The sequence below is a fragment of the Mya arenaria genome, chromosome 9, assembly GCF_026914265.1.
Source record: "Mya arenaria isolate MELC-2E11 chromosome 9, ASM2691426v1".
NCBI lineage: Eukaryota > Metazoa > Mollusca > Bivalvia > Myida > Myidae > Mya > Mya arenaria.
The window spans coordinates 35,726,512-35,753,450 of NC_069130.1; the positions used below are offsets into that span (position 1 = coordinate 35,726,512).

Here is a 26,939-nt window from a genome sequence, read left to right on the forward strand (position 1 = left end):
GGTCAATGTACAGGAAGCTTTAATCACAAATCTATTAACTTGAAGAATTGTTGTTATTTTTAATGTTTTACCCCCCCCCCCCCCCCCCTTTAGATGCCGTCTTTTAACCATTTTCAACAAAATGAATGGAACAAATGATTGAATGAAACTGACACTGATAAGATATTTAAAAGAAACTGACGGTTCGATGTACACAACACTAGCCAATTCTCGAATACATATTTCATTATGGTAGTGTTGAATATTCTTACCAACAACTATTTGACAATTATACTTAAATCGCTAAATGTATATCATTTTATGATAATAACTTATTTATTTTTCGTTGCAGTTTATTTTCAAGGCGATGCGTTACGTTATCAGTCGGATTAAGTGTGTTATCAGTTTTTTCTGCGACGTTAGTACTTTAGTTTGTAAACAATACCTATCTGTATAGCTTACGCGTAATTTGGGGAGTGCGGTAAAATGGACAGTGATATCGAACCAGTGGTTGTTGATCTTGGTACGTGGATGTGCAAGGCTGGATACGCAGGGGATAAAACTGCACAGGCGTATGAACGGACACTAGTTGCCAAAGCACAGGTGCGTGTGGTCGTTTTAGTTGTTGGTCCATGGTGTAAATTAATAAATAACTATTCCGAGAAATGTCAAAGTCGCTGGTCTGATCTATCGAGCTGAGTAATATATATACAAAAATTAAAGAAAAACTTCCACTTACCAGGTAAAAGTTGGTACCAGAATCGGTTCTTTTCATTCTAAATCCGCCATTTTGTTTGCCATGAAACATTTTTCTCACTTAATGTTTGCATGAAACGAAATTACGTCCTCCCCCTAGTATAATTACGTGTTTGACTTTATGGATGTCACTTCCAGTGACGGATCCGTGGGCTATTGGTTTAGTGGTAGAAACACTCTACACACCCAAAATGTAACTAATGTATCTATGAGACCGTCAAACGAATATCGATCTAGTTATTAAGACGGCATTTGACGAAAACGACCGCAAAATATATGTTTATGTTACATGATTCTTTAACATTCATGTTAATGACATTGCAGATAGCCAATTAATTAGTACTAGTGTAATGTGTGAGACCAAATAAACACCAACAGATCCCTTCAGGGAAAAGCATGCTCGACCCTGAAGTGGTCCACTGGTCTTTATAACCACTAACTTCTAACAGATACCGGGTTTTGCTAATTTGCATGTCACTAACCAAGTTTACATACGTATTACGAACGTACTTCCGTTTTATACGGAATATTAATATGAACGCACATCCGCCGCATACAGCGGACCGTTACACTAGGCTTAATCATGAAGAATTTTGAACTTTCGCGGCCCTTCGTCAGATCTTGCGTTGGCAATGTGTCAGCCAATAAGATAGTATTCTAAGACAGATGACCTGACGTACTTCGCTCACTACGCCAATCAATTCTTAATCATTTAAATGTTACTTCATGTCATCTAACAACTACTAAAATCTGCGCATATATTTTTCATTGATTGATTATAACAGCACACGTCCGGCGAATCTATTGGTGTACACAGGAGTGCAATGCTAGCTAATAACTGTTCGGAAATTTAACGTTTTCAAAAAGTAAATTTCCTAAGCTATAGTAAAAGTACACCGGCAGATGTGATGAAGCCGATCCGTTTTAAAACAAAAGTAACAGCGCGATTTAAACATAATAGGCCTGCGGCCTCGCTACGCTTGCTCCAGATTCTGTAGATCGCCAAAATGAACTCTTAACATAAACGTAGTGGTAATTATAATACATTCCAAAGGTAATATCAATAATTAAGTGTTATAATTGTCAGTGATTTTAAACAACTATATTTCACCCTGTCACAGCCTGATCAGCTATGTTTTGGGACCGCTGCCTTGCAATCCGGTGAAGAACATGAACTGTCATGTCCTATGTCTAGAGGAGCGGTAACCGACTGGGAGCATATGGAAAGGTATGCTACTTGTGCACAAATTTAACTTGAACTGCGTAAGGAATTGAAATGAATTTAAGGAAGAATGCGACACGGATTCACTGGAAAACTTCTCACTGTTTTCTAACAAGTCAAACATCTATCTATTTGTATTCATGTACCGCCTTTAAAAAGTACATTGTAGTTGAATCACCGCGAACTTTATGACATGCGCTGTTTGTTGTATAATATTCGTACAACGTAAGTGTTTGTCACCTTTATGACATGGGCTGTTTGTTGTATAATATTCGTGCAACGTAAGTGTTTGTCACCTTTCAGATTTTTGAACTACGTCTTTAGTAAGGAGTTACGGAGTGGTATCGCGGACTGTTCCATGCTTGTGACGGAGGTTCCAAACAATGAACAGAGCAACAGACATAGTCTTGTTGAGGCAAGTGCTCCTTTGAAAATGTCTATAAAATAGGTAGTGAGACCCTGATTGTACATGTGGGCTTCTTTTTGTGTATCGCGTATAAGAATGACAAGTACGATAGCACGAGTAAAGTGATTTGTGCGAGTATGGGCGAGCCTACACGCTTTAACTTAATTGAAAATTTTACATGTACATGTACATTACTACGCCACCCTTGATATATAACTTTTGGAGCCAACTCAGTAAGATATATTGCGATAGTACTCGGAACGAAACATTTATCCTCTGTTTAATTTACTGCTTAACTGTGACAAGAATCAGCGGCAAAAGTGTATTTTATATATGTTTAATTCTTACGTCTCTATATTCCAATCTGACTTAAGAGCAGGATCGTACTTGATAATGGCTCAGCGTATAAATTGGTATATGATTTCAAGTAGATTGATCTCTATTCTGTCCATACATGTTACACAAAGTGTATTATATTCTAGGACTAGAACAAATATAATTGCGTGGCAAAATGTCATGAATTTATACATTATCAAAATGCTTTGCTACGCTTGTAAAAGTATATAATTATATTGCTCACGAATATTGCTCGTATTTTCGAATGTTTTGGCATGTTTATATGTTGCTGATCAATGTTTTAATTGACAACGCATGATTATTCCAGCTCATGTTTGAAAAGTTTAACATCCCTGCTCTGTATCTTACGATTCCGGCGTGCCTGGCCTTATACAGCAGTGGTCGCCTCACAGGTGCGGTTTTGGACATTGGAGGGTCGGTCACGCATGCTGTGGCCATCAAAAACGGTAATAATTGGATCGAAAATTCCAGCACGGATCATGGCCGTCCTTTCCAGTCTGTTAAAAACAGAACAGAATAGTTTTTTTATTCACATAAATAAATTGTGACATAAAATGCATTTAAACAAATCAAACTACATAAAAGACATAAGGTAATAGCACAATATTTACTTTGTTAAAAATGGCCGCGATACGTCCACAGGCATCTGAATCATTGTTTGTCCCTAAAATATTGTTTAAAACCATTTTGGGTACATACAATGAGATAAACAACACATCTGAAGATATTTAGTGTCTTTGATATACAAAAAAGTTTCTTCTGTGTTTTCAGATGTGTTGTTTATCTCACTGTATGTACCCAAAATGGTTTTAAACAATATTTTAGTGACAAACAATTAATGATTCAGATGCCTGTGGATACGTCTACAGGAAATGACGATTAGCGTATACTCGTAAAATAAGTACCATTGTGGTTGTTGTTTTTATGCTGTGACATTTAATTTCGTATTAGCAATTAGTTAATTTTGCTTAAACACAAAATATTTCGTTCTTATTTTGCCCAATAAAGTTAATTCTGTAACTTTTGACTTCGTTTCGCTGTAGTAGCCTCTCTTGACTTCATTACACAAAACTACGTAACACATTCGAATTCATACGCGCATTTGACAGATGGTGGTAAATTTAAATCAAATTGAAAGCGAAAAATAAAAAGGAATAATTAAATAGGCAGGTATATAATAAATGAAATATTACGATAAAACGCTTTTCTGGTGACCTGCATCACGTCTCGTTCGGTGAGTAAACATATATCCGTCGAGACAGTGTTTAATACGTATAAAAAACACCGATGAGCTATGCTGTGCAAGAGCCATTGTCACGGCGAAAGCTAGAATAGATAAACACGAAAAATGGGAGAGTATACGTAAGGGTTCCAGCATACAAGGATTACTGGCCGCATAACTACACAGTGATGCCAGCGTGTCAAGAGAAGCCTGTGGAATTGAGGAAGTCAAGAAGTTCCAGGCCGTGTTAACAAATTACCAACTGTACGTGATTTCAAAAACCATTCCAATGGTAAAATTTACAAGGGACCTGACTCGGACAACAAGATATTCTTGTATCACCATGACCAACATTATGACATCATCACGAGTATGCCAGCATTTCTAGGAAGGAGCTATTTTTGTACAGAATGTCAAAAAGGATACGATCACAAGGAGAAACATAAATGTAACAATGTGTGTCATTCCTGTTATAAAATACACGAGTCTAGCAAGGATGACTGGATTCACTGCGCTTACTGTAATCGATTTTTTAAGGGACAAGAGTGTTATACTTTACACAAAAATCAAACTGCCAAGGGAAATTTGACCTGCAAAACCTACCATCGCTGTGTACATTGTTCTAAACTATTAACAGATCCATGTGTAAAGGAAAACATAAATGCGGTGGAAAATACTGTGGCACATGTAAAGACTGTTGAAAAGGAACATCAGTGTTATATGAAGCCAGAAGAGAAAATTGAAGAATCAGATGAACAAGAAGAAGACAATAAACAAACATATATATTTTTCGATTTTGAGTGTACCCAAGAAGACATTGTGGAATGCGAAAGCGGTTTTAAAATTGGGGAAAACGGTAAGTGTATTCATTGTAAAAAGACAACATGTGACTCTTTTGAACACATGCCAAATCTATGTTAGCTCATAAAGTGTGTTCGGAGTGAAAACGTGTCCAGCACAAGTGTATGTAATTTGTGTGGCCAGAATGAATTCGTGTTTTCAGGTGTTGATACAATTGATGCCTTTTGTGACTGGTTGTTTTCAGAAGATATTATATTATTATATTTAAAATATTTGTACACAAATGGAATATTACCAAGTGTAATTCCCAATGGGGCTAAAATAATGTCATTGTTTGAGCCTAATAGCAACGTCAAGATGATCGATTCTCTAAACTTTCTGCCAATGGCATTGTCCAAACTCCCAAAGATGTTTGGCTTTTCTGAGTTAGCCCAGGGATATTTTCCACACCTTTACAATAAGAAGGAACATCAGACTATTGTCTTGGACCATTTACCTGACTTGACCTATTACAACCTAGATGCTATGGTACAATGGTATAACGAAAACAAACACAATACTTTCAATTTTCAATATGAACTTCTCAAGTACTGTACATCAGACGTAGACATATTACGACGGAGTGCCTTGAGTTTTAGGCAGGATTTTATACATATTACCGGCGTGGATCCTTTTGAAAAAAGTATTACTATTGCTTCGGCTTGTCAGCGTGTTTTCCGGACTAATTTTCTGCAGCAGGACACTATAGGTTTGATTCCATCGCACGGTTACAATCCTGAACAAGTTCAATCTATAAAAGCTCTCCAGTGGCTTAAATACCAATCACATACAATGGATGTACGTATTCAACACGCTCGAAACGGTGGAGAGAAAGTCATTGGACCATACAAGTGGACGGGTATTATGAGGCAAATGGTCAGAACGTGGTTCTTGAATTTCATGGCGATTTTTGGCATGGAAATCCAAAAATGTATGCCAGTTCTACACTCCATCCTGTCAGTAAATTAACCATGGGTGATCTCTATCAAAAGACACTAGACAAACAAATATATCTAGAGGACAGAGGTTACGTGTACCAATCTATCTGGGAATCTGAATTTGAACAGCAAATGAAAAACAATCAGGAAATGGCTGCTTTTGTACACGACCTAGAACACGTAACGCAGTTACAACCGAGGGATGCTTTTTCGGAGGAAGAACAGAAGCCTTTACCTTGTTTAAGGAACGAAGTCGGGGTGAAACACTCAACTACTATGACGTCACTTCACTGTACCCGTTTATCAATAAAACGGGGAAAATACCATTAGGTCATCCTACCACAATCACTGAAGATTTCAAAGGTATCGACACCTACGAAGGTCTCATAAAATGTAAGGTCCTACCCCCCAGAGGACTCTTTGTTCCCGTATTACCTTGTAAAATGAATGGGAAGTTAATGTTTGCTTTATGTAGGACATGTACCGATACGCAACAACAAGATCCATGTACACACACAGACAGTGAGCGTTGTTTTATTGGTACATGGGTTACTGATGAATTGAAAAAGGCTGTTGAAAAGGGGTATCGTGTACTCAATGTATACGAAGTATATATATGGCATTTTGATCAGATATCCCAATATGACGCTGAAACGAAAACCGGTGGTCTATTCACACAGTACGTTAATACATTCCTGAATATTAAACAGGAAGCCAGTGGTTGCCCTGACTGGTGTAAAACAGAGGACGATAAACAGAAGTACACCCAGTTATATTATGATAAAGAAGGTATTCTGTTGGACTATAACAACATAAAAAAGAATCCCGGAATGCGTGCTCTGGCCAAACTCATGTTGAATTCGTTCTGGGGAAAATTTGGTCAAAGGCCCAACATGTCTCAGGTTGAATACATCGACGACCCTTCCATATACTTTGACAGCTAACTTCAGACCGAGAGGATGTGACGGGCGTGAACTTTGTATCTGAGGACATGGTAGAAATAAGATGGAACTATAAGGAAGAGTTCATTGAAACATCAGAGAAAACAAATGTCGTCATAGCTGCCTATACTACGGCGCAGGCACGTTTAAAACTATATTCCTACCTTGATCGGCTTGGTTCTCGTGCCCTGTACGCGTATACGGATTCAATCGTCTTTTCGACAAATCCATGAGAATGGGTACCTAGCCTGGGTGATTAATTAGGTGACTTGACTGACGAGACACCTGGGAATTCAATAAAGGTGTTTGTAACGGGAGGCCCTAAAAATTATGCCTTCCAGTTGGTTAGCCCTGACAAGGACGGAAAGACAACACACTGTAAAGTTCGTGGTATAACTCTCAACCATAAGAACTGTCTGGATATTAATTTTAATACAATAAAGAGAATGGTGACGGAGGACAAAGACGATATAGTTACAGTAACTGACCAATTTAAAATTGTCCGCGATCGAGATGCCGCCCGTCTATTAACTACAACTCAAAAGAAAGATTATAGACCGGTGTTCGATAAAAGAGTAATCAAAGATGGATACATGTCATATCCCTACGGTTATTGAATCTACTTTGCTTTGTTGTGCTCTATAATGCGTTATGTATGAATTAATATAATACTATTTTCATGCGAACATGTGAATGTTGTAAATCTGTAAATAAAAATAAAAAACGTATCTATTGTTCATATTATTACATCATATATCTCTAAATCAACGATAAGTTGCGTTCTTGTAACAAAGCAGTATCTGGTTAAGAATCGAATGACAAACGGAACGGGGGGCTCTGACGGACACATGCTAAACCCCACGAGTTCTCGAAATAATATTACGTATGCAGACTACCACTATAGGTGTGCGCGGTCTTTAAGTCCCCTTGTACCTATACTCTTAAAAAAGTGATTCCTAAATACATAAAGGCAGCTATATATTACATATATTGGTTTATGCAGGTAGAACAATGACTCCTCAAAGTAAAATTGCGTTTTTAAATCTTATATATAATAAAAATGTAATCGACTCCTCAAGACAAAATGGCGGCTATTTATTAAATATATAGTAAAAAAAATGACTCCTCAAGACAAAATGGCGGCTTTCTATTGAATATATAGTAAAAAAAAATGACTCCTCAAGACAAAATGGCGGCTTTCTATTGAATATATAGTAAAAAAAATGACTCCTCAAGACAAAATGGCGGCTTTCTATTGAATATATAGTAAAAAAAGTACCTAGGGTACCGCCCTCTACTACTAGTACTGTATCAAATAATTACCTTTAAATGACAACCTTTATAAATGTTGGGAAATGTTTTTGGAAAGAACTTTAAAAAAAAGTCTGAAACTATTCAAAATCGTGTCACAGAAGGTATGAATGAGTGACTCTCTACAAATAGTGCTTACTTCAAGTTGATCAGTTAGAAAAGGCAGGCAGCCCTTTTTACATCGATGTATGTACTAGATAAAATCTTGTCTGAAACATCTGTTCCAATTTCAAAATAGTTTCACAGGAACTGTCCTGTTTTGCAAACATATTGTAGTTCTGTCCTTGGATGACCTTGGTCATGACCTTTTGACCGATTGTTTTTAGCTCAAACATTGTCAATTGGACAATGTGTAGTTTGGCAAACTCGTTAAAGTGTGAGTTGATGATGTTAAACGTGACCTTTTGACCAACTTACAAGCATTGAAGAATTGACCCAGTCTTAATTTTGAAGACATTGACTTAAAAGAGAAACCAGTTGATACAATTGCAAGAAAGGAAGAAAATTATCCAAAAACTGCATAAAATTGATATCGTTGTGAACAACGCATTGAAACTTACTGGTGTATCACATCGCTTACGATACGGGTATCTGTTGCAGTGTTTGCGTATTTTCCAAATTCGGAATTTACTGGGGTTGTTTACCACGTAAATTCCAGTCAATTTAAAGTTAGCGTCGGTATACGTATGTATCTGTACGAGTCACGTGACTTTTGCATTCAATAGGAAACTATCATGCGCTAAATTTAAACGGGTAAACTAAGCTGATACAGCGGCAAAATATTAAAAAAAAATATTGTATTTTATTAAATATTTATTGTAAAATCATGTATTATCTGTCTTACATTAGCTTGTATTGACAGTTTTCGGCTAGTCTTGAGAAAATACTGCATTTGCCGATTTTTTTACCATCTGGTAGCTTGTCCCTTTAATTTGGCCCCCGCTAACAATTTTGCGTCGTAAAGTATAAAGCATATTAGTTATGATAGTGCTAAACAAGCTATGCAACTACGACCGGCGAATCTTCCATTATGCCCATTTGAAAATCCTTAATTTCATCATGTCGTTCCCTGGTAGCAATAGGCTTTATTTGTGTTGTCAACTGGTAAAACAATAACTCATTGCTGGAGAAAAAGCTTCAGTTTCACAATATCATTTGGAATAATTTGAAGCAATCTAGACATTTAAAAGATATAAAAGATACTCAGTTGAGTGATTTAGACCCACGATGGTCCTCGGTAACGAAAACTTATTTTGATTGCCATTTTTCGCATATTCCAAAAGATTGCCCGCATTTACATCATGATTAATTTCAGGTAAAATCTGTAGTACCTTTGACGATGCAAATAACACCACGGCTATGCAGAGAATCAATGTTGGTGGACATGATGTCACGGAAACTCTGGCACGAACTGTGGATGCGAGATGTGGAACCTCATATTCATCTTCGTTGAGTATGCCAACTAGCTGTGTGCCATTTCTAAATGCCCATTAGTTTTTCCCGGGCCGTAACATATAAGCAACCGAGACTGTTTTATAATATATATATATATATATATATATATATATATATATATATATATATATATATATATATAGTTAAATTGGCAAGTGTCAAGAATACATTAACTTTTTTCAACATATCAATGTTCATTTGCATACGGGTGACGTCCATATGCATGTTCTTAAGAACCAAGATATCATTTTTGTCAACAGTTTTCAGTATAATGTAGTTAAGAATTTATAAGCATTCAAGAAGCCCAATTCAACTTGGTCCCCTCTCCCTTCTATAAATTGTGTATATCTGGTTAATAGGAGGTACATTATCGTCACAGTCGTCGTGTTGGTGATACCGTTGTACCAAAAAGGCATAACAGCATTCTCCTCACTATTGTACGATGTGTAGTCATAGGCTTTTGGTTAATCAATGTTGCAGGACGCCTGTTACAAATGGAATACTTGAAAGAGAGAGTTTGCATATATGGAGAGAGTACACAACACACGCTACCTGATGGCACAGCTGTAGAGGTGGACGAAGAAATAAGAAATATTTGTGCAATGTCACATTATCATTGCCAAGGTAAATCCCCTTTTGTTAACATTTATGAATAGAACAGAACATGTTTATTTTCAGACTCGTTCTGTGCATTTTATGTGTTTTACCTGTGTGTACTGATAATTTACTTGACGTTATTATATTGGCTAGTGTATTTTTATTCCGCGGCGCAGAAAAGAAATAATCATTCATTTTAATGGTTAAGATTACGCGTGAATTACAGCGAATTACAATGTCATGTCGGCGACAATCGAAAGTTGTTATCTATGTCGCTCTTGTATAACATCCGGAATTTATCGTTTGAAATGCTGTAAAAGTCTAGTAAACTCTGACAAATCAAGTGAGTTAAACACTTTGCTCAAATCATTAGAAATGCCCCCCCCCCCCCCAAATACAAATAATGTTTAATTGTTTAAAGATTTCATTGAACTCTGTTCAGTAATATTTTACCGTCTAGTGGGTCCGGACTCACTACAAATCACGGGGATCTCGGCTCTCTGCGTTTGTGGTCGATTTATAACTTCATTTTTTGTAAACAGATTTATGAAAGATTTTGATTTCATGTGACAATATTCAAATACGAATTAAGCATTTACCATCCTTCTTTTTCAGTACAAAAATGTGCAATCTTTTGTAGATCATAATGAATAAAAAACATTACGAGGTCGTCCCAGTAATGTTCTGTACTTTAAACAAACTAAGGTAATTCTAATAAGCTTAGTATCAACAATTTGTTGGTTTCTAAACGAAAAGTGCAATAACATTCATTGTTCGGTGCTTTTTCCAACTTTTTACACCAACATCAATCAATTTTATAACATTTTCACAAAGCCGCGACATTTACAATCGACCGACTCACATTAAATAAAACGAACGCCTTGATGGTTTAACTTTTTATTATCGGCTAATTAAGTACGAACACCAAAAAAGTTAGAGTTTATTTTGGCGATCTCCAGAAAAGGACGCGTGCTTTCTCGGCCTGTGGCTTCGCTGCGCTAGCTCCATTCTGTAGATTGTCAAAATGTACTCTAACATATAATAAGAGAGTAATTTTGACGATCTACAGAAAATAGAGCGTGCGTACTTCCCCAAAAATTAACTCTTAACATTTATGTGTTGCCCTCGGCTGCAACCACAGGGAATGACCATATTTCTATCTTGCCAGTTTAGAATAACTGTGAATTTTGTTATCAACACATCTCTTCTGGTACAATACTACACACTTGAATTTTAGTTTATTTCAAAGCTTGCTGAAATAAATCCCTCAATATTGCTTATCCTTGGTAGTGAATAATGAAAGGCAGGTAAAGGAAATCTTTGTTAGTGAGTAGATTAAGGATAACACTGCCTAACAATACCGATACATGTATAACACAATGGCGGCTGTTTTTTTTGTTTTATTTCAGTTTAAATAACAAAAGCTTTCATTTACAAACAAAACAATAAAGTTGTCATTGGCTTAGCCAACGTATCGATGTGAATAACAAGTGCGTCAATGATGGATTGGTGGCTTTGGTTTGAAATATACCTGAAACAGAGTAATTAATCACTGTATTACGGAAAACATCTCCGACCTCATAGGTTTGTTTTATAGAAAAACAAGCTTATAACAGTAGAAAAATATATTTAATACAAGGTTTTGTTCCTAGCCATGTAGAGTCAGTAGCCTCAACACTCATGATGATATGAATATGCCTTAATACAGTTAATATTGATACAATGCTCAGCCGAGTGTCATCTGTTATAGCTGTTTTCGTCATTTTGATAAATATAAATGATTGTTTACATAGAAAGTTAAATCTAGTGTTTAACAGACGATTAAGTCACCTTTCATGCAACTTCAAAGTACATGTAGTATGGTAAAATGACATCCATTGCCAAAGCATAATGGAGTACAAAGCGACATACACCATGGCATTTAAATAATAATTAAATTGCCCTCTTCTTTCTTATTTCTTATTGACATTATTTTTTTTATTTTCAAATTTCTCTTCATACTCTGACATTAGTGCAACGCCAGGTTGCAAAATCATTTGCCTTGACGTTATACAATATTTATCACAATACGTAAACAGACATGGCAAGACATTGCAATAGTTCCAAAGAAGATATATATGCCTTATATATATATATATTTCCATGCTTATACACACTTTTGACCAATTAGTTCATAATATGCTATAAAAAATCCCTTCAGGAACATTTCAACAAAACACGAATGTTTTTAAAGTTTTCGATCCCTTTTTTGATATTGGTTTCAGTGGTACTTTCAACTAAAGGGTTCACACGTTAAGCCACACCATATGTCATCCCTTTCTTCTTTTATTGCAGAATACGGTAAAACCCAATATTCCACATTGATGATGATATCAGATTTGATTGGTAGATGTTTATATAGCCAAAATAAAGTTCGCAATTATAGACGGGTTGGTGATCTTCAGCAAGTGATGTATTCGTACAGCTTTAGCTTAAATGCTGCACATTGTTCCAATATTAATTGTTACTCGTCTATTGTGTAAGCGGACAATGCGTGTATATACTACAAAAAATAATAATAGTAGGAATAATGAACGTACCTCTGTTAATACCGTCCAAAGGTCCTACAGCATGCCTTCATGTTGAACCTCTCTACTGCAACCTTTCCACACACGTTCGGCCACAGGTACTTAAAGGCGTACTCGTCGTAAAACGGGCGCCGGTGGTGACATTGCCGCGCGCAATGGTATTCGTAACATATTCCTACAAAACACATTAGATTGTCGTTATAAGTCATGGTACAAAAATCGTTTTCTATTCAAATGTTGAGGTCTGGACTTAAACGAGCATTCCCGTTCATTGTCAAATCGGATATAGTTTGTGTGTGTGTGTGTTGTACATGACAGAGAAGTCATATGCTTCCAGAAACTGTAATGCCAATAAACTACATAGTAAAGAATTGCATGAATTTTGTTGTACAATAGATAAGTTAAAATCCACGTTTGTTTTCGTTTTATTATTTTACAAGTTCCAGAGTCGGCTTGGTTTTCCATGGTTATATAAGTCAAGGTCAATCTCAGAGCCTGTAAGGTAATGTCGTAACGTCATTCAGCCGGGAGTTTTCGCCAAACTAATTTTACAATGCTTGCAGTGGTATTGAAATACATCGGGGTTTTTCAAACTCAATTGTTTTTGTTGGGATTTTCTCTGAAAATGGGAAATAACAGAGACTAATTTGGGGAATCAGGGAACGTCGCGGATACAGGCTACGCCAAAGCATGGTAAAAATGCTCCTGCTAATACTTGACTTATAGCCATTAATAATACCTTACTACAACTTCTAACATTTACACCAATAAATACACCACTAAAAGTACTGAATATTCGAATACCAATGTTACCATTCGTTTGCATCTCTGATAGACACAAACACCAACTGAAAAGCATTGCGTGACACATATGGTCAGTAAAAATAATGTTTCATTATTGCTTTGTTATGGTTGTAAATTACGTTAGTATCTTAATATTACTAACACGTTAGCTAACATGGGTGTTCAAAAGAGCGTGAAAATAACGTTTAACAAACCACAATTTATCTTCGTCGAATGGGGCATATTCAAGTATATTGATTGAGACAAAACTTATCAATTGTGAGATAACGCAAAACACTGAGATCAGTATGTTAACACTGAGATCAGTATGTTAACACTGAGATCAGTAAGTAAACACTGAGACCAGCATGTAAGCACTGAGATCAGTAAGTAAACACTGAGACCAGCATGTAAGCACTGAGATCAGTAAGTAAACACTGAGATCAGTTTATTAACACTGAGATCAGTAAGTAAACACTGAGATCAGATTATTAACACTAAGATCAGTATGTAAACACGGCGATCAGTATGTAAACACGGAAATCAGTATGTAAACACGGAGATCAGTATGTAAACACGGAAATCAGTATGTAAACACGGAGATCAGTATGTAAACATTGAGATCAGTACACAAGCTGTTCAACTACTTCAGTTAGTGTCGCAGATGTCATTACGTTAATTATTGAGCATTGATTATTGACAATTGATGAGGTAAATGGTAAGTCCCATTCTAATGGCAAGGCTTGCTACCGGTCCCAGCATTCACGTTCACGTTAACAATAGTTTGTACTCGCAATATTCATAATAAACGTTGAACGTTTGTTAGTTGTGAGCGTTTCTCAAATGCTAGTATTCTCAGTATTTAACAGTTAAGCATGTTGAAAGAAACACTCCAATAAATAGCAATCACAAACTACACAAAACTCATTAATTCATACCTGTAAACACATTTTCTATTTCTTTTAGGTTAAATAGCAAACTGCTTTAAGTTGATATTTGCTTACGTTATGTAAAAATATCCCGACTATAGAAAGCCTAACCGATGTGTGTTTTGAGAATTTGTATTCAATCGAATTACCTTCAACAGATGTGATGGATACAGCCAGGAGAGTACAAACGAAAAGTGCGACGAGAAGTTTAGATGCCATTGTCCTGCACTTAATCACTTAGTTTTTAACGTGATAATACAAATGTCCTTGTTTAGACTAGACACCGTTGTCTTTATATAATATTGTTGCGATAATAATTAACAATCTGCGCATGCGCATATGTTAATTTTCCAACGTACGTATTTTACGTATACGTTATACTATGTGAGTTCCATTGACGTTTCCTTGTTCGGTTGCTAATGCGTTCATCGTGTTTAACGTCTCATTGGTGTATACACTTATGACACTGTCATCTATAAACCACAGATTACCGTTTGTGTAAACGTGAATATTGTTTGACGAGCGATGACAGAGCAAGGCCTACTGATTCATTTGTGAAAATCTAATCGTTAATTTATGGGCTCTGGAACAACGTAGTAGTCAGTTATCAGTAATCAGTAGTTCGTAGAGTAAAATTTTGTCATTAAAACAGATGTAAATCGAAATATCCTTTGATGTTAACATTTATTCTTTAAAGGGACTTAGTCTAAGACACCAGATGATACATTTGCAAGAAAAAAATTGTCACAAGATTACATAATATTTTTATAGTTGTGTATTACGGATTAAAATTACTTACCGATAAATCAGATTGCTTGCGACACAAGTTATTATCGCAATTGTTTGCGTATTTTTCAAATTTGAATTTTGATTGGTTTGTCTACCACATCAATTTCAGTAAATTTAAAAATAGCGTCAGTAGTTATATCAGTAATAATCACGTTACTTTCACACGCATAATATAACCTGGGCGACTTAGCTGTGACAGCGACGAATTGTACTTGACAAACTAAAACTGCATGAAAAGATCAAAAACGCATATCGTGGACATATTACAGACAGACTCGTTTGTAAACAGTAAACAGCCATTCTTATCCATGCTATTTATGTACATTACGCCATTCTTATCCATGCTATTTATGTACATTACGCCATTCTTATCCATGCTATTTATGTACATTACGCCATTCTTATCCATGCTATTTATGTACATTACGCCATTCTTATCCATGCTATTTATGTACATTACGCCATTCTTACCCATGCTATTTATGTACATTACGCCATTCTTATCCATGCTATTTATGTACATTACGCCATTCTTATCCATGCTATTTATGTACATTACGCCATTCTTATCCATGCTATTTATGTACATTACGCCATTCTTATCCATGCTATTTATGTACATTACGCCATTCTTATCCATGCTATTTATATACATTACGCCATTCTTACCCATGCTATTTGTGTACATTACGCCATTTTTATCCATGTCATTTGTGTACATTACGCCATTCTTATCCATGTTATTTGTGTACATTATGCCATTCTTATCCATGTTATTTATGTACATTGCATCAGTCTAATATATGTCATTTGTGTACATCACAACATTTTAATCTTTGTCATTTGTGTTCATCACAACATTCTTATCTTCGTCATTTGTTTACATCACAACATTCTTATCCTTGTCATTTGTGTACATTACAACATTCTTATCTTTGTCATTTGTGTACATCACAACATTCTCATCTTTGTCATTTGTGTACATCACAACATTCTTATCTTTGTCATTTGTGTACATCACAACATTCTTATCTTTGTCATCTGTGTACATCACAACATTCTTATCTTTGTCATTTGTGTACATTACAACATTCTTATCTATGTCTATGCTATAAGTGTACACTACACCATTCTACAATTTTAGATCTGACAAAAAGTGTGTACTGCATCATACTCGCCCAGCCTGTAGGTGTACATTACAAACACCATTCTACCATTTTCGTTCAGACTATAAGTGTATGTAACACCATTTTCGTTCAGACTATAGGTGTACATTACACATTGTTCTACCATACTTTACCAAACTATAAGTATAATTATGTAATACCATTTTCGTCCAGACTATTGTTGTGCATTACACCATCCGTAACCAATCTCGTCCAGACTATATGTCCAGTTTTCCATTTCTGACCATACTTGAGTTTTACATTACACCATTTTTGTCAAGGCTACTGGTGTACATTACACCATTCTCGTCCAGACTATATGTCCATTTCTCCATTTCCGTCCAAACATAACACCATTTTTGTCCAGGCTATTGGTATATATTACACCATTCGCGTCCAGATTACATGTGTACATTACACCATTCTCCTCCAAACGATAGATGTACATTCTCCTTCAAACGATAGGTGTACATTGTACCATTCTCGTCCATACTATATGGGTACATAACACCATTCTCGTCCATACTGTATGTGTACAAAACACCATTCAAGTCCATACTATATGTGTACATAACACCATTCTCGTCCATACTATATGTGTACATAACATCATTCTCGTCCAAACTATATGCGTACATAACACCATTCTCGTTCATACTATATGTGTACATAACACCATTCTCGTCCATACTATATGTGTACATAACACCATTCTAGTCCATACTATATGTGTACATAACACCATTCTCGTCCATACTATATGTGTACATAACACCATTCTCGTCCATACTATATGTGTACATAACACCATTCTCGTCCATACTATATGTGTACATAACACCATTCTCGTCCATACTATATGTGTACAAAACACCATTCTTCTCCATACTATATGTGTACGAACACCATTCTCGTACATACTATATGTGAACATAACACTATTCTCGTCCATACTATATGTGAACATAACACCATTCCCATTCATATTATATGTGTACATTACACCATTCTCGTCCATACTATACGTGTACATTACACCATTCCCATTCATATTATATGTGTACATTACACCATTCTCGTCCATACTATACGTGTACATTACACCATTCTCGTCCATACTATATGTGACATTACACCATTCTCGTCCATACTATATGTGTACATAACACCATTCTCGTCCATACTATAGGTGTGAATAACACCATTATCGTCCATACTATATGTGTTCATAACACCATTCTCGTCCATGTTATAGGTGTACATAACACCATTCTCGTTCATATTATATGTGTACATAACACCATTCTCGTTCATACTATATATAACATAACACCATTCTCGTCCATACTATATGTGAACATTACACCATTATCGTCCATGTTATATGTGAACATTACACTATTCTCGTTCATACTATATGTGTACATAACACCATTCCTATCCATATTATATGTGTACATTACACCATTCTTGTCCATACTATACGTGTACATTACACCATTCTCGTCCATACTATAGGTGTGCATTACACCATTCTCGTCCATACTATATGTGTACATAACACCATTCTCGTCCATACTATAGGTGTACATAACACCATTCTCGACCATACTATATACATGTATGTACATAACACCATTATCGTCCATACTATATGTGTACATAGCACCATTATCGTCCATACTATATGTGTACATTACACCATTCTCGTCCATACTATACGTGTACATTACACCATTACCGTCCATACTAAAGGTGTACATAACACAATTCTCGTCCATACTATAGGTGTACATAACACCATTATCGTCCATACTATATGTGTACATAACACCATTCTCGTCCATGTTATATGTGTACATAACACCATTATCGTCCATACTATATGTTTACATTACACCATTCTCGTCCATACTATACGTGTACATTACACCATTATCGTCCATACTATATGTGTATATAAAACCATTCCCGTCCATTATATAGGTGTACATAACACCATTATCGTCCATACTATATGTGTACATAACACCATTCTCGTTCATACTGTATGTGAACATAACGCCATTATCGTCCATACTATATATGTACATTACACCATTCCCGTCCATTATATAGGTGTACATAACACCATTATCGTCCATACTATATGTGTACATAACACCATTCTCGTTCATACTGTATGTGAACATAACGCCATTATCGTCCATACTATATGTGAACATTACACCATTATCGTCCATGCTATATGTGAACATTACACCATTCTCGTTCATACTATATGTGTACATAACACCATTCTTGTCCATATTGTACGTGTACATTACACCATTCTCGTCCATACTATATGTGTACATAACACCATTTTCGTTCATACTATATGAGTACAAAACACCATTCTCGTCCATACTATATGTGAACATTACACCATTATCGTCCATACTATATGTGAACATTACACCATTATCGTCCATACTATATGTGAACATTACACCATTCTCGTCCATACTATATGTGAACATTACACCATTATCGTCCAAACTATATGCGTTCATAACACCATTCTCGTCCATGCTATATGAGTACATTACACCATTCTCGTCCGTACTATAGCTGTACACCACACCATTTTTGTCCATACTATAGGTCTACATAACACCATTCTCGTTCATATTATGTGTGTACATAACACCATTCTCGTTCATACTATATGTGTACATTACACCATTCTCGTCCATACTATATGTGTACATATCACCATTCTCGTCCATACTATTTGTGTACATTACACCATTCTCGTCAATACTATATGTGTACATAACACCATTCTCATCCGCACTCTAGGTGTACATTACACCACTCTCGTCCGTACTATAGGTGTACATTACACCATTCTCGTCCATACTATAGGTGTACATTACACCATTCTCGTCCACACTAAAGGTGTACATTACACCATTCTCATTCATACTATATTTGTGCATAACACCATTCTCGTCCATACTATAGGTGTACATAACACCATTCTCGTCCATACTATATGTGTACATAACACCATTCTCGTCCATACTATAGGTGTACATTACACCATTCTCGTCCATACTATAGGTGTACATTACACCATTCTCGTCCGTACCTTAATCTTTTGTTACACCATTCTTGTCCATACTATATTTGTACATTATACCATTCTCGTCCATACTCTAGGTGTACATGACACCATTCTCGTTCACCCTATAGGTGTACATTACGCCATTCTCGTCCATATTATTGGTGTTCATTACGCCATTCTCGTCCATACTATTGGTGTACATTACACAATTCTCGTCCGTACTATTGGCGTACAGGTAGATGTTCGATTCACACTTGTAAATGATAAAAGGCGAACTGTAAACAACTAACCCTGAACTTATTTATTGATTGTCGTTCTCTTCAGATTCCTTCTTATATTGAAAACAAAATTTATTGAACGGTCGCTTTTTTAGAGATAAGTTTGGTGTGTACGTTTACCTTGCGACGCAACAAGACTTTTCATGGGCGTCGCGTTATCGGTCTCGTAAGGTGTATACTTAGTGTACACATGAGGGTGTTAGCCTGTTTGGAGCATAGAACAGAACAATGTTATAACAAACGGTCAAGGACCTATGAACGTGGTCGAATGGCATGCACAATTACGATTTTAATTGTTAACCAGGTTATATTCACAATGATAGAGTACCTTCGTTAAAATTGAATAATGTTTAGCCAGTTTTGATAAACAAAACTATACCAACAAGGCTAGATATTGGACCTGCTTTGTCTATCTGTTCATGATGGATTCACTGAATGTTATAAACGTTTTGATACTCCTACGATTTGATATTACACTTCAATCGTATTACGACCGCTTTCGAAAATCACCAGTATTAAACGTTGTAAAATACGCATACATTTGTTTGTTCAGGGTTATCGTGTGACTAGTAAATATTTTCATTAGTTTAACAAGTATTCATACTTATAACTTTGGTTCGTATTTATGAATGTATGTATAAGTTATTTATTTCATATATAAATATGCAGGTATAAAATCAATTCTATATGACGTCATCAGCGCGTGTGACCATGGCGTTCGACCAGAACTGTTAAAAAATGTCATCGTTTCCGGTGGAGCAAGCATGCCACTCGGTATGTCTTAAAACAAATACTATCTTACGTTTATATAGCTAGTTGTATGCGTATTCTTGCTGAGTCCTCAGTTTATTCATTTTTATTTAAAATTAAAGGGACTAGACACCAGACGATGCTATTGCAAAAAAAAAAAGAATATTGTCAAAAACTACTATCGTTAAGAACAACGCATTGAATCTTACTTACTAATGTATCACATCGCTTTCGCAGTTTTTGCGTATTTTGCCATTTTTAAATTTACTTGGTTTGTCTACCATGTAAATCCCATTAGGTTTAACAATAGTGTCGGTATATGTAACTGTAGTAATCACGTGACTTTCACATGCTAAATATACACACTATAAACTGGGAAACCATTATTCGCTACTTTTAAACGGGCGAACTCAGCTGAACAGCGACAAAACATTATTTTAATCATGTAAAAATATGTATTATCGGCCTCATACTAGCTCGTGTTGATAATTCTTGGCTTGTTTTAAGGAAATTCTGTAGTTGTCGATTTGGGGACCATCTGGTGACTAGTCCCTTTAAATCGTTGCTCGATAAAGAAATTGCGTCGTTAAATATAGCTCATATAAGTTATGAAAGCGTTTAAATAGCCATTTATCTATGACCCTCGAATCATCCGCTATGCCCATTTGTAAAGCCTTGATTTCAACATGTTGTTTCCTGGTAGCAATAGGCTTTATTTAATAGATTGTTCATATACATGAATTAAAATTTCGATTCCACTTGCAAACAGATGAAAAATGATGAAACCGTTTTAATTACAGGTGTTGTCGATACAATAACATCATCGCTACGACGAAGCGTCACTTCTGGCACCGGCATTACTGTTGTAGCGCCACCGGAACGCAAGAAATCCACTTGGCTTGGTGGCTCAGTCCTAGCTAGTTTGAGTACTTTTCCAGAGTTTTGTAAATCAAGACGAGATTACCAGGAACATGGTGTTTCTTACTTTGACAGTTTTTGTGATGGAGAAATATTGGACAAACATGTTGATACATAACACGATTACATGTTTATTTTCAGATTCAATCTGGACATTTTATGTGTTTTACCTGTGTATACTGATAATTTACTTGCCTTTATTATTATGACTAGTGAATTTTTATACCGCGGCACAGAGAAAAACTCTCATGCATTTTAATGGTTAAGAAAACGCATGAGTTACAGCTAATTGTTAAGGTTTTGCATTCGAATTGCATGTACTTATATGTAGTGGTGAAACGATTATCGAGTACAATCGATAAACCGGCGCTGACAATGTCATGTTGGCGAAAATCGAAAGTGGTTGTGTAAAATCGATGTCGCTCGTGTATAACTTCCTGTATTTAGACGCGGCGTCTATAGGGATACATGTTTGTAATAGTCAATGGGGAAGTGTATACGGATAAATTTTAATTATGAAAAAAATATTTGTTAATGATATCAACTCTTATTCAACTTTACTTAAAATTTGTTTTGACGCGTGTAAAACTTCCAAAACGTCATATAAAATGAATAAGCCTAATGTTTAAAAAAGGAAATTAAACAAAGTTATTCTTTGTGTTTTTGTATTGAGTGGTCGCCGGTCATACGAGTTCGTTATTTTAGAAATTTACTTTCTGTGAAAACGATTTATATACACGCTGTGGTAGTAAATAAGCATGTGAGAATTTACTGGCATATTGTGGATAATAGTTCAAATTATGCATTCGATAACAAATATAAGTGCCTTAACACGACATTAATTGACTTTTTTAAATTTAAGTGATATAAAATGGAAGTACAAAGCTAATTCTCACGATTTTACTAACAAATATAAGTCGCAATAACGAAATTAACACAAATTAAATTTAACTGATATAAAATGAAAGTTCAAAGCGGTATTCACACGATTTAAAACAAACATTAATGAATAAAAGTAGGCCGAAAAGGATCAGCCCGAAATGATACCCGACACCAATAATTTTATCGGTGATAATGCAAGGTACCAGTCTAAATAATTTACCCATGCCGGAGACGACCGAGTAACTACGATCTAGAAAGTTGATTAAACCGTCATAGTTCGGCTATGTCCGTGTTACTTAGAATGTTAACAATTGTTGGCGCCGCACTGAAGTGCGCGCCTATTATGGAATGGGATTTTTTTTTAGTTAGTGGTAGTAGCGGTTTTTAAGTTGGTTTACAGTTGGGTTTTACTATTATTTTATAATGATTAAAAAATGCAAATGGGTGGCGATTGCATGAGTGTTAAAAATGCTTTTTATGGTTGAATAGATAGTCTTCAATTTTCCTTCAAAGCATTATTTCGGAAGAACGACAAATAAGTTTAATAACTGTTCCCGATTCGTTTATGTTTTCCGATTGGTTATCTGAAATATCATGTGCCGGAAATGTAAAATGTGTGGACCGGTAATTATGTGAATGGGAATAATTATGTTTTATGTTGTTTTGTTATGTTTACTGCATTGAAAAACCATGAGGTAATCTTTTTTCTTTAATCTAATCAATATTGGAATTAAATGTTCACCTAACTTTATTTGTTAATGTGTTGAAGGTGACATTAGTTAAATTTTATTACGATTGTCCCCGAGTTGTAACACATACCGGATGTTGCTATTTTTAGAACCAGAAGGTATTTCCCCGCTATTCATAGGTCAATAATGGAATTTTTACATCGTAGTAGTTGGAAACTCGGGTGATGATTTTATCATGAATATACGTTTAAAATAAGTAAACACTAAAAGTGCACACTGACAGTTGATTACGATACACCTAACAATTTGAGTCATTACAGTAAAACATGGATTATAAGTGAATTATACGCGTAAGACAAGATTTTCTGTCGAAAAAGCGAATGTCAACAATCGGCATGGAACTGGGATATTCGTATCAAAGGGCTATGTATGTAAGTATCTTTGAGTAGTTTTGTACGTTGATGTGTTCAAAAATGTTTGTTTTTTAATTTATCTTTGGAATTCTGAAATCATTTTTATTTGCTAAATGTTAAGACAGCGTGTTAATATTTTTACATACATGTACTATAATTATATATTATTATAAATATACATGCTACATCTACTTATGCACCAGTCAATTGTAACCACGCCCCCCCCCCCCCCCAGGTCAGGGGAATAGCCGGGACTTTGACTTTCGGTCCAGCCAACCCCAGGTAAAATCCTCGTCCTGCAAGGTCGAACTGATGGTCAAATCCCTGCCATATGCCCCCGCACCCCAGGGAGCCTAGGTAAGGCATATTCCCCGCTATATTTTGCTCGAAGACAAAACCACCGCATTCACACGGCACTGCAGGGCCACCTGAAAGGTAAAACACAGCCCGTTTCCCTGGCTATCCCCGGCATAACCCCGGACCTGGGGGCCATGGTTACAATTGACTGGTGCATTATGTACATGTTTCATATTTTTAAATGTACTTATGCACATTATTTATGTATATGATATGAGTATGTAATCTTTTATTTGATTGTTTTATCTTAGAAAAATATTAGACTTAGAATTTTGTTTAAAAATGATGTGTTTTGGTATGTAACCTATTTTTAACATACCATAATACATTAACATACCCATTATTTGTTTACAAACTGCACATTTTCAAAATAAACCTGTAAGAAAAGACGTACATGGTTTCGGGCTGGAAGCCACGACAGCTTTGACACTAGCGACATTCATTTGCTTGGTGTAGGTCTCGTTAAAACCCCGTACTGTTGTGAATCATTATCAACCATATGCACAACAACTACACATTTGTGCCTACCAACCCTTACTCTTGGCTAAAACAGATATTGGTGCAGAATGTATAATTGATACATGTGCATTTGTCTTTCACAGTTGTAGTTTCTGCCGGTTGATAATCAGAAGTCTAATTTCTTTCAGGTAGGAAAATGACTGAATATTACTAAGTCAACAAATTGGGGTTATGAAGAATTCCAGCCTGCATTAAATACTATGTTGGATCATTGAGACAGATTTGACATCCATGTCATCCACAAGGCAGTCACATCTGATAGAGATGATGTGAGTATTTCATATAAAACATATTTGAGTTGGTGTTTGTTGTTTTATAAACTCACTGTATTCAATAATAAAGTGGTGGTGGTGGTGGTGGTGGTGGTGGTGGTGATGATGATGATGATGATGATGATGATGATGATGATGATGATGATGATGATGATGATGAATTTTATTGATAAATTTAGGAATTTTCTTTATATATTATCTACATGTATGTATCAGCTTGTTGTTGTTGTTTTTTTAAATAATGTCGAAAAATATTAAGCTGTTTATTTTATTTTGTATATGTATGGCAGTATTTTTATCTATACTAATAAGTTAGAAAGGCCTTTAAAGTACTTTTTTTTCCTTTACAGCACTAAACATTCTAGATGGGTAAAGACCTGAAGGGGCATAAAAACCAAATCAGCATTGATTCAGCATTGAGTAATTATCATCTGTGCACACATTACAAGTACAAACGCATGGGAATAGACCAAACTTCAAATGTTGAAAAGTGAAGACTTATTGTGAAAAATTCTAAATGTAAGAATACCATTGACAAAATAAAACAAATAGACATCGATTACCTACAGAGACTGTTTACATGTTATAATATTAAAAAGACAAATTAGTTGAGAACTTTCACTCTGACATTTTTGGGGGGGCATTACCGCCTACATGTACATAGTGTTCTTGTTTCTTTACATATTTTAATTTGAATGTACATTCATTGTTTTTGTTAGTATCATACGTAAAATTAATTTATTTAAATGATTACATTTTATGAATAAGTCCAATAAAGCTTTATCAATTTTTACAAGAGAAGGGTTGATTTTTAAGCATTTTATTAGCTATAAAAATGTATGGTTACATTACAATATGTATATTTTCTTTAAAATTGAACGGTAAACTATCATAAATTGTCTTTTAAATTGTTCATTAGACATCATAGAAAAATATTTAAAGAGATTTCAGCAGGTTGTCTTATTATTGATTATTTTTTAAGAATTTATAAAACTGCTTTATATTTTCAAACATTGAAATACTGCTCTGTTCAGAAGACTCACAAGATCAATCAAAATGATTTTTTGCATGTGTATAAATAATGCTGTTCGGTTGAACTTATGTTTTCTGTTAACTGAAGTTTATTTCACCAGAAACTGTTGTGTTTATTTCATAAGCTCTGATAATGTGAAACAAGATTCAAATATAGACAAAATATTTACTTATCGCTCTTTGTAGCCCTTGGAGTTTGGGGTTGGGTGTAATGAAAATTAAATAACTTTTTTAATTCACGGTAAAATATCAAAATTTGGATAAAAGTCCCATAGTGTACATTGATAATAACTATGTTGTCGGTGAAAGCTTTTATTAAAGTGTGTATTACTTAAATACCTTAATTCAATTTAAATAATTATGGCCTTTAATGATTTTTGTTTTCATATAGATTTCCTGTTATATTGAGCTTTGTCATTTTTTTTTTGTTGTTTTGTATTATGTACAATTACTACTTCTATTTCCTAACTTCAATTTTTTGTCTCATTTGTCATATTGAATTGGTGCATATTTTATACAAATTGAAAAAACACACACTATTTTTAAAGATGCACTCTTACTCCCAAACAAGACTTATCACAATTAATATTATTGTTTTGATTTTTCAAAATGGGTTAATAGATGTCAACAACAATGTTTCTAATGAAGGATTTTGAGTTCAATTTGCTAATAAGAATGAACATAAAACATGGTATTTCTGCCTTGTGATACTATAGTAGACCACAGTAAATCTTTTAGCAATCACCAATCATTTAATATTTGTCATGCTTTCTGCTATTATAAACCGGGTTACAAGCTTGTTATAAATCAGTAAACAATATTTCAGTAAATGCATTATTTAGTAAGTAGTTATTGTTTAATCAGTCAATTTGATGTGTGTTATAAATACAATTATATGCAGGCGGCCTTCCATTAAAGGAAGTTTGGAAGTATATTACTCCTTAGAAATGGGTTAAAACTTTCAAAATTGTCTTCTAGGAAGTACAAAAACTTCCATAAGTTTGAAGAAAACCACCAAAGTAGAAAGCTTGGAAGTTCAAAATATTCAAACCTTGTGTCAATATTACTTTTATGGTCACAATTTCAATCAGTCTTAAGTTAAAATGATTTATTATAATATAAGTCTTTGAATTTGGCAAGTTAAAGTTACAAATTACTTGATTTTTAACATTCTAATTGAAAAATAGTGGAAAAAGATATTGTATTCGGAAGATTTTAACTTCCACATTTCAGTGTAAAACTTCCAAAATTGATGGACAGGAAGTTTATACTTCCTGTTTCTAAATTCTTAATGGAAGCCCTGTTATATGTATTGATTTCAAATAAGAGTTTCACTTTAAAGATGCACATTTAAAGATAATGAACAGACACACAAAAACTAGACACATTTGATACTAATTGTATGAATTATTATTGTTTAGGTGACCTCTGATTTGTTTTTGGAGATATTCATAAATGG

The 26,939-nt window shown here is 35.0% G+C and overlaps 1 protein-coding gene and 1 long non-coding RNA gene across 5 annotated transcripts; one reads left to right on the forward strand and one right to left on the reverse strand.

Annotated features, from left to right (window-relative positions):
- The first annotated feature begins 245 nt into the window (after window positions 1-245).
- Window positions 246-25,835, forward strand: LOC128202760 (uncharacterized). Of its 4 annotated transcripts, XM_052903893.1 has the most exons (9): window positions 246-582; window positions 1,857-1,963; window positions 2,261-2,372; window positions 3,028-3,166; window positions 9,288-9,425; window positions 9,908-10,051; window positions 20,318-20,422; window positions 21,199-24,445; window positions 24,799-25,835. In XM_052903893.1, exons 1-8 carry the CDS (start codon window positions 466-468, stop codon window positions 21,432-21,434), a joined length of 1,098 nt encoding a protein of 365 aa, XP_052759853.1. In that variant the 5' UTR covers window positions 246-465; the 3' UTR covers window positions 21,435-24,445; window positions 24,799-25,835. The 4 variants fall into 4 exon arrangements, with proteins under 4 accessions (XP_052759853.1, XP_052759851.1, XP_052759852.1 ...); XM_052903891.1 differs by lacking the exons at window positions 246-582; window positions 1,857-1,963; window positions 2,261-2,372; window positions 3,028-3,166 and adding an exon at window positions 3,919-4,798; XM_052903892.1 differs by lacking the exons at window positions 246-582; window positions 1,857-1,963; window positions 2,261-2,372; window positions 3,028-3,166; window positions 24,799-25,835 and adding an exon at window positions 3,919-4,798 and having other exon boundaries at window positions 21,199-24,466.
- LOC128202762 (uncharacterized) lies at window positions 11,410-14,591 on the reverse strand. Its single transcript, XR_008255812.1, has 3 exons — window positions 14,453-14,591; window positions 12,604-12,766; window positions 11,410-11,555 (listed from the first exon to the last, which is right to left on the reverse strand). It is a non-coding gene; the product is annotated as an uncharacterized LOC128202762 (long non-coding RNA).
- Window positions 25,836-26,939: the final 1,104 nt, after the last annotated feature.